The sequence below is a fragment of the Carcharodon carcharias genome, chromosome 14 (genome assembly GCF_017639515.1).
Source record: "Carcharodon carcharias isolate sCarCar2 chromosome 14, sCarCar2.pri, whole genome shotgun sequence".
NCBI classification, from domain to species: Eukaryota; Metazoa; Chordata; class Chondrichthyes; order Lamniformes; family Lamnidae; genus Carcharodon; species Carcharodon carcharias.
The window spans coordinates 134442903-134452749 of record NC_054480.1 but is presented as its reverse complement, the minus strand read 5'-3'; the positions used below and the strand labels follow the sequence as shown (position 1 = coordinate 134452749).

Here is a 9847-nt window from a genome sequence, read left to right as displayed (position 1 = left end):
CGATATTTCAGTGGACGGGTGCACAATGATCTCCGATGCGTGCCCGCCATTAATTAACGGGCCACTTAAGGCCCTTGAGGCCCCAAATGACAACGATTTTTCGGGGCCCGTGCGATCTTCGGGTCGGCGCATGGGCGCAACGGGCAGGCAAGTAGGACACATTTGTACAAACCTCATCCGTGGGCGGGAAAGGAGGGGTCGGTGAGGTCATGAATGTGCTCAGTCAGATATTTAATTTGGAAAGTTACTGATACTTGCCTGTGTGAGCAGAAATACGTCAAAACTCATACCAGCTGCTTGGACAGGAATCACAATCTTCAGGTCAGCACTGTAGAGTGAAGATCCTTTCTGGGGCCTGCAGGTTGCAGGAAGCCTTCCCTTGGCCTGGGAATGGTAGTTGTGCTCTGCACTGGAGGCACCACGTCTGAGGAGGAAGGGAGGGCCAGAAGGGGGAGGAGGCCAGGAGTGCACATTCAGCCTCCAGGGGACCCACCTTTGGGAGGAGAGATGCAGGGCCAACAGGAAGTTCAAAGTGGAAGGGGCTGCAGAAGGTGCCACTACCCTGCTGCCAGGGTATACATGCGGTGAAGCAGCTACCTCAATATGTCTGAAGTGCAGTACCGAAGGAGGCTGTGTCTCTCAAGGGAGACAGTCAACTCTATCTGTCAGATGATAGTCCCTGAGATCTCCGCTAACTGTGTAGGTGGACACCCCATGCCAGTGGCTCTAAAGGTCACAGCTGCCCTCAACTTCTATGCCGCTGGCTCTTTCCAGGGCTCGGTGGGTGATCTTTGCAGTGTCTCCCAATCAACTGTCCACACTTGTGTCAAGCAGGTTAGAGACGCTCTGTTCAGACGTGCATTGACGTTCATCCACTACCACTGGGACCAGGCCAGCCAGACAGAGTGAACCAGAGGCTTTGCAGCCATTGCTGGCTTCCCCTGCATCCAGGGTGCAATGGATTGTACACATGTGGCCATCAAAGCGCCAGCAGGAGAGCCCAGTGCCTTCGTCAACAGGAAGGGATTCCACTCCTTGAACGTGCAGATATTGCGTGATCACAAGCTGCAGGTTCTGCAAGTGAGTGCAAGGTACCCAGGAGCTCCCACGACGCCTACATCCTCAGACATTCCCAGGTACTGGGTCTATTCAGTGCTCCAGCCCAGCTGGATGGATGGCTGCTGGGTGACAAGGGTTATCCCCTCTGAAGGTGGCTCATGACGCCTCTCCACCATACAAGAACAGAAGCTGAGCAGCGGTACAATAGGAGCCAGGGCACCACAAGGGCTGTGGTGGAGAGAACCATCGGTCTTCTCAAGATGCGCTTCCGATGCCTGGACCACTCAGGGGGCGTATTCCAGTACTCCCCAGATCGTGTGTCACTGATAATGGTTGCAAACTGCGCTCTCCACAATCTTACGCTGGAAAGGGGAGATGTTGTGAACGATGAAGACATCGATGCAGTGGCTGTGGCTGCACACGATGAGTCCAGCAGTGAGTCCGAGGATGAGCATACACAGGGAAATACTGAGGGTGTAGACACTGACCCGGGCATACTCCACAGAGGCAGGGACACCTGGGAGGTTTTAATCCAACAAACCTTCAGCTAGCACACCACAGATAGATCTCCAACACAAGCCTGTGCTGCAGGCTCTGTACTCGATACCTGAGTGCAAAATCTGCCTGGATAGGAACATTAACTAAGGGCCTTGTAAATAAGGCTTAATGTGACACAACTCACTCATAACATCATGGGTAACCATCCACCTACAGAGGAAAAAAGTCACCCTCAGCCATGGTGACATGTCTAAATTTAATGATGTAACAAAATGAACTTAAGGAAACAAAATGATAAAGGTGTTAAACACCACAACAACTAATCATGACCTCATTGCGGGGCAACACAAAAGCACCAGTGAGAAACCCGTGGTGTGCCTAAGGTGCCTTAAATTTACACTTTCGGGTGCTACGTCTTGGTGCTCCCCCCTTGCTGGCACTGGCATCTGAGACAGCTGCTGACTCTGCTGTCCTGTTGGCCTCGATGACCTTGGCGGCCGTCCTCTGGCCCGTGGAGCCTGTGCTGGCCCTGCCTGGGAGGGAGCGGCCAATGCCACAACTGGCATCTCCCCAGTCGTCGCAGCCTCATCGGATGCAACGGTAACTGGGAGAAGGGAAGAGGAGCTGCTGCCCTCATCCGGAACGCCCTGAGAGGAGCCCACACAGACAACAGGCAGCTGCTGCGCCAAGGTGAAGTTGCTTCAGACCTCCCTGCTCACCTTAGATGGATGGGCATCGAGCTGGGAAACTTGGTGCCCAGACCATCTCCCACACTGACATTGACCAGTTGAGGTCAATCCCAATGTGAGGGCTTGCTGGTTCACGCACATCCCCAGGAAGCCCTGATTGAACTCCTGGAGGAGCCTCTCCATGAGAGTCACCACTCTCTCCATGGAGGAAGCATGGTGCTCGGCTATGAGGCTCATTGCTTCAGCGATTGTCCACGTGAACTCCTCCAACACGGAGACCAAGCCAAGCATAGCCTCATGTATCTCCACCAGATGCTCCTGCACACCCTGCTGGACTTCTAGCAATTGCTGCCTCACGGACAACTCCAGAGGCACATCATCAGCCACTGACCTACCATGTGCCTGGTGCCCTGCAGTCCTCCGACTGCTGGCACCATGGGCACTCTCTGTCTCCGCCAGCTCCTCCAGCGATTGTGAAGTGCCCTCACTGCTGTGCCCCGGGACACTAGCCAATGATCTAATTCCCCCTGAGGTGCTAGTATCTGCGCTGGTGCTTGCCTGGCAGAGATGGTGTGACGCTGGTGGGTCAGAGACTTCAGGGCCCTCAGGTGTGAGAGGGGGGCCCTGTGCCTCCTCCTCCTGGCCCTTCCCCGCTGATGCTGAAAGGAAGAACAAGGATATTTGATTAGTTAACGTGGAGACAATGTCAATGTGAATCCCTGTCCTCCGGATCATTATGCGCTCATCCTTCCATAAACAATGGTCAAGCCATGTTGCAAACTTCAATCACTGAACATTCAGCAGTTCCATGGCTATTGGGAGAACAATGGTGACCTCAGTGCTGGGCAAACACGCCTGCCCATGGCCCCAGCCTCACCAACACTGGCGGACCTGGGCGCATGGCGCCTCTCCAGAGCGAGGGCCTCCTGCTCGAACCTACTAATGATCGCCAACTGAGCCGGCCCTCTGCCAGTCCTCACCCGCTCGGTACCATTATGAGCATTCTTCTCCTGAAAAGGAGAGAAGAGCATTGATTAGTGCAACTTGTACCTGGACTCTCTTTGCAGACGGCCCACCCCAACCAGAGTGGTACATTGCAGGGCTCCAGAGCCTCCTCACCCTGCTGCTGCTGCACACTCACACAAAGATGCCAGGCCTGTCCCCCCACCTTGGCCAAATGCTGCCTACATCACATTTGGCATCACATGGTCAATCTTGCAAAGCAAGGAAGCGCAAGCATGTGGAACACAAAGGGCAGCAGATGGATCGGTGCCCCGCCACCTGGAAGCTCCCCTCCCAGCATCTCATCACCCTGACTTTGACATGTCCTGGAGTTCCAGCACTGCGCCTGGGGGCAGCTCCTCCAGGTTGCCCCCAAACCAGTCATGTGGGTATCACTGTACCACATGCTGCGGGTGCATAACCCATCTCATCACCACCCTCTCAGGCTGACCTAGGCATGGGCAATATCTGCTGGCCCACCCAGCGAAGGACACATGCTGTCAATGATTCAATGCAGTAACTGCACTCAGAGTTGGTGGGGCGGCCAGAGGGGAAAGCCTACCTGCTGGGTTAAGTGACCAATGCCAACATGGTACTCAACCTTCCCGAGCACAAGAGGTTGCTGAAACGCTGGTGGCACTGGATCCAGGTGCATCGCATCACGTTGTGGGAGCTCACCACCTCCGCCACCTCCTCCCAGGCACGTTTGGTCATGTGGGGGGGGGGCTCCTCCTCCCGTCCTGGGGTACCAGGACCTCCCGCCATGCTGCCACCTCCTCGAAGAGGGCAGCAAGGCAATCGTCTGATAAACAAGGGGTACAGTGCCCCCCCTGCCTGGCCTGCTCACCAGCAGCAATCTGGGGAGGCCTTCGCCTGGCCATGTTTGACAGCCTTTGCAAGGCTGCAGGGACTCTTTTAAACAGATAGCCGGGTCGCCATTGAACCCGGTGGTCATAGCAGTCCCGCCACCGCTATCCTCGGGAGCAGCGTTTCAAGCTGGGCAGGTCCGCACCCACTCACTCCCGGACAGCCTGCCCAATAGGCAGAAAATTCTGCCCCTGATCTATTTTGTTTATAGAGTCTAATTAGAATATCCACTATCCATCAGGTGGTTAGGCTATGAATATTTCATACATTGGTTTACGTTGAATTGCAGTGAAGAATTCCCAAAGATCATCTTTTAGGTCAACTGCCTAGTGCAAAAACTTACAAATCCTCCAATGGCTCAGTGAGTTTAACATGGTGACTGACGGGTTCCCAGATTTGAGCCCCTATCTATTTTCAGTTAGCCAATTTTGGGGTGCCAGTTTGTACCTCAGCGCCCAGTTTAGATGGTTGTGGGTTGGGGAGAATTGCAACGAGCCCCTGCTTTCTATGCTGAGACCATGCAGGAAGTGTATTCATTTGGGATATTGCATGAGGACAGCTGTTGAGCTTGGCTATGACACTAGCTAGAGATGAGCTTGAAATTACCATCATTAGTCATGGTCATTAAAAAAAAAACTCCCAGTAGTTTGATAGTAACATAGGAACACACGGTAAGAGAAAATAAGAGGTTTAGAATACAAAATAAGTTGAACAGTTTGGTCCTGGACTTAAGCGGAAGATTTCCAGCCTTGCCCTCCATTCACACACCTTTTGTTTTCATTTTCATTTGAAGTCTATCATTGGTAATTTCCATCACAGTACTGCTTGACCTGCAATACGAGCGCAGAGCTGTTTGCTTATGGTACGCTTTTGCCCTCTCGACTTCCTGTATACAGTACATACACTTGTGTTCTAAATAATAACCATAACAGTAATCTGCACAAGTAGTGAACAAGCCCATATGGTTCAGATCAATGGACTCAATCTTAATCATGCACGATAAACAACAAAACAATCAGTTAAGAAAAATTCAGAACTTTGTGCTGTGGTTTGAACAGAGTTAACAGGTTGATTTTTATTTTCAACATTATTTATTTGATCGCAACATGCGCTGCAGTTAGAAAATATGTACTGTTTAACACTAGCACCTACATGTAGAGTGGTGGAACTGGATTTCTCCTGTCCCTTCACTGTTATAGCATTTAGAGCATGAAGGTTATATGTTGGAAGATTAGAGAACAGGTGCCCGATTTTAATTCTGTTTGGCTGAATGGGCTTTGAGTTAAAATCTTGTCCCAAATGTCAACTGTAAATCTTAGTTAGAAGTGCAGATCAGCCAAGAAGCACCTTTAGTGGCATTGTCGCTGAGTATACAGATGAGTCAATGAGAGAGCAGAGGTCAATCATAGTCAGTACATGTGCTGAGCTCTGCATTCCAGCATCTGACTGTTGGAAAATGAGCTACCTACTGATTTGGCTGTCTCTTCCCAACATTAGAAACTTATGGTGGTTCTTGGTCCTTTTAAATTCAAGTCTAAAAAGTTGGCTTTGCAATTTGAAGCTGTGTGCACTGACTGATGGCTTACACCTAATGCTAAATGCAGAACTGGGATTTTGTCTGCTTATATAAATATTTGCAATTTTGTATAAGGTATGCAGCTTTCCCTCCACCTCCTGCCCACAACCCCACCAAATATTCCTCCTTTTGAAGTAGCAATTCTTGTCGCCCACAGGAATTCAGCAAGCTATTTGGCCATGTCAAGGAGTCAAGCCTAATTCTGTTTTCATCACTGAAACCCACACACATTCATTTTCCAACAGAGATCACAGGCTAATGGTCAGGACCTAGAATCCTGGCTCAACTTTCTGGTCTCCAGCAAAGTAGTACCAAGGTCAATTGTAGCATTTGACAACTGAGATCAGCACAGATTAGCAATAAAAACTTGGATCTTGAAAGTCAGCATGGCTCAGCAATGCACAGGGTTGTCTTCATTGAGCCACTGGGGAGTTAAATCTGTTTTATCGCAAATTTAAAATTCTCATCCGTTTGCTCAAACCCTTCCACGGCTTCGCCCTTCCCCATCTCTGTAACCTCCTCCTGCCTGACAACATTCCGAGATCTCTGTGTTGCTCCAGTTCTCGCCTCATACATTTGTGATTTCCTTTGACCCACCATCAATAGCTTTACTTTCAGCTGCCTAGGCCCTAAGGTCTGGAATTTCCTCTCTAAACAACTTGGCCTCTCTTTCCTTCTTTATAATGCTCGTTAAACCTACCTCTTTGATGAAGCTGTATCTAAATGTCTCCTTCTTTAACTTGGTTTCAATTGTTTTTGACTGATTACACTCCTATGAAGTGCCTTGGGTCATTTAACTACTTTAAATGTGCTACATAAATGCAAGTTGTTGTTGTCAATATATTTGAGCTCTGGATGTGAAAGTAAATGAGAATTTTTTTTCCCCTTTTCAATTTGCTTCCCAGGAATTCTTTACGACACTTACCCAATCTCAAAAGCTTCCTGGCACAAGGGTCAGTTTGCTTTTATAAAGGTATGTGCAGGGAATGGTCCAGATTTTGCAATCAGCGATGAATGAACGCCACTTACACATATTCACAGGCTTTCTGTGGGCTTTTGCACAGGAACTTGCAGTGATTAGAAATCCAAATCAGCGCGCCACCCTCTGCAGGGGATCGGGGCCCTGAGTGAACAATCATCTGTGTACCTCAAGAACCAATCAGAGTGAAGAGTTCTTGCTGAGGCAAACAGAATCTGTACCAGGAAGTGTCATTTCTAAGTCAGTGCCAAATCATGTACAGAAAATGAAATAAAGAGAAGGAAAGAAGGATGAGATTAAGAGAAAGAAAATGTAAAATAAAAGCTTTTCCTTCAATCTCCAATAAGAATTAAAGCCTGAGACCAATGAAACTCCAGCCTTCTAAAAGTTAACTTTCAATGTCCAAGAGATTATTTGGCTAATTAAGACCTATTATGGTTAAAAATTCACTTACATTTGAATGGACAACCCAATCTTTTTCTGGAGAGTTTAGTGGGTATCTAACATGTCCTTCCATACATTTGAATGCTGAATCTCTAGGCAAGATGGCATGGCAGCCTTCCATTTGATAGGCAGAATTTTGGTTTCTCAGGGAATCAAGTAAGAAGGGGAGCAAATGGGAAAGAGAAGTTGAATCCCAAGATCAGCCATGTTAATACTGAATGGCGGAGCAGGTTTGACAGGTCATGCAGTTTACTCCTGCTCCCATTTCTTGTGTCCTTGTGTCTCGTGAGATGATTGTTCATGGCTTGTAGTCAACTCTGTGTTAAACATACCTGTTGTGCCTCAGGAGCCCCATTCTGCCTCAGTTGCTGCAGATGAAGGTAGTGAGCTGAAGAAGGTGCAGAATTCGCTCACCACTGTTTATTTCTCTGGGCTCTCTCCTCAGCCAGTTCTCCTTGTCTCTTCCAACAGCCTTCCAAGCAGTCAGCCTCCAGAGGTCCTGACCATCAGTGACTGTGTCCCAGTTGTCTCTGTCGATACCCGCCATCTTCATATCTTCATTCTCACTTGTAGATCCCTTGGAGTGGAGGTCTGGATGTTCAGCAGTATCTTGGCTGAGTTTTCAGGCTTGAAGTGTCTGGGAAAGGGGCAGGAGCTGAGGGAAAGTAGTTTGAAATGTTTTTGTGTATTGAGATTTATAAGTTTTATTTATGGGGTTCTTGCAAGGACTGCTGTGGTTCAAGAAGGCAGCTCACCACCACCTTCTCAAGGGCAATTAGGGATGGGCAATAAATGCTGGCCTAGTCAGCGATGCCCACATCCCATAAAATGAATTTTTAAAAATCCTATGATGGTATTCTTGCTTTGTGGGTATATGCATGGCTTCATTTATTGAATATTTAGCATTGAGCAGTGGAGGAAGGAAACCCTGGCATTTTGTGCATGTAGATTTGCATTTCTGTCTAACGAAGTGTTCAGCCTTTTCAGGAACTGCCCCAACTTTAACTAAATGTAGGCAGTGCAGATATGAGGCAGTGCAGATATGTGGTCTGAATCTCTTCAGAGGGTCAAATATTACACCAAGATTGTGAGCAATCTCGTTCAGCCTCATATAGATGCCAGGGAGTGGCATGGAGTCAGTAGCTAGGGAACAGAATGTGTAGTGTGAACCAAAGACAATGTCTTCAGTCTTCCCAATATAACTCTCTTAAAGACCACAATTCTGATCAATCTTTTGGTAACCTGCCCTAATATCTCTTTGTGTAGCTCAGTGTCATACTTTGTCTGAGATCACTCCTGTGATCTCGGCATATTTTACTCGAGGAGTAATATAAATGCAAAACAATCCTAAAATAATAGACTTCTTTATTTCCAACAAATGGCAGACAAATGACTATTTTTCTTTAGTTGTGATGAAGAGTCATACGGACTTGAAACGTTAACTCTGTCTTCCTCTCCACAGATGCTGTCAGACCTGCTGAGCTTTTCCAGCTATTTTTGTTATTATTTTAAATGACTGAGACAATCTGTGATCCGATTTGCGAAGATGCTGGGACCAAATCACATACATTACATACACCAGGGACATTGGAAGCAACCTTTTCACATGGTTGAGAAGATCACTGTTTCATTATCCTTGCAGGCCAACTCCAACTTTCCGACAGGAAAACCATAATGGTGGAACAAATAGCATTGGAAGCAATTCAAGGAAACAATGGAATTGGTTTTGGATTGCTCTTGCAAAGATCCAGCTAAACCACGATGGGCTGAATGATCTCCCTCCATGTTGCAGGATTCCACTGTTCTGTAATCAAGTGAAATCTGCCATTCAGGTAAATGATGGAAATCTGAAACATGAACAGAAAATGCTGGGAATACATAGCAGATCAGTCAGCCGGTCTGTGCAGTATAAGGCAGGTTATGATGCTTCAGGGAGTGTACCCTTGGAGGGGAATTTGCAGGTGGTGTTGTTCCCATTTATCTACCGCCCTTGTCCTTCTAGATGGTAGTGGTCGTGGGTTTGGAAGGTACTGTCTAAGGAGCCTTGGTGAATTCCTGCAGTGCATCTTGTAGATGGTACACACTGCTGCTACAGCGCATTGGTGGTGGAGGGAGTGAATGTTTGTGGATGTGGTGCCAATCAAGAGGACTGCTTTGTCCTGGATGGTGTCCAGCTTCTTGAATGTTGTAGGAGTGCAGAATACAAAATTGCAGCAATGAGGGGGGATTGGAAAGGCTGGGGTTGTTTTCCTTAGAACAGAGAAGGCTAAGGGGTGACCTGATTGAGGTGTACAAGATTATGAGGGGCCTAGATAGGATAGACAGGCAAGATTTGTTTCCCCTAGCTGAGGGGTCAATTACCAGGGGATATAGATTTAATGTAAAACAAAAATAAGAATATCTGGAAAAACTCAGCAGGTCTGGCAGCATCTGCGGAGAGGAACACAGTTAACGTTTTGAGTCTGTATGACTCTTCAACAGAAGTTAGTTCTGTTGAAGAGTCATACAAACTCGAAATGTTAACTGTGTTCCTCTCCGCAGATGCTGCCAGACCTGCTGAGTTTTTCCAGGTAATTTTATTTTTGTTTTGGATTTCCAGCATCCACAGTTTTTTGCTTTTATCATGGATTTAAGGTGGTTGGTAGAAGGATTAGAGGGGACATGAGGAAAAACCTTTTCATCTAGAGGGTGGTGGGCGTCTGGAATTCAATGTCTAAGTTGGTGGTTGAGGCT

The 9847-nt window shown here is 47.8% G+C and overlaps 1 protein-coding gene across 3 annotated transcripts in view; it reads right to left on the bottom strand.

Moving 5' to 3' along the window:
- Nucleotides 1-8462: 8462 nt before the first annotated feature.
- ndufs7 (NADH:ubiquinone oxidoreductase core subunit S7) overlaps nt 8463-9847 on the bottom strand; it is a 32175-nt gene continuing 30790 nt past the window's right edge. For 2 of the 3 annotated variants that reach the window (XM_041204673.1, XM_041204676.1), the window contains one exon: nt 8463-8961. In XM_041204673.1, coding sequence (XP_041060607.1) covers nt 8717-8961 — 245 coding nt within the window. In that variant the 3' untranslated portion in view covers nt 8463-8716. The remainder of the gene's footprint in view (nt 8962-9847) is intronic. The other variant, XM_041204675.1, reaches the window with a different exon arrangement.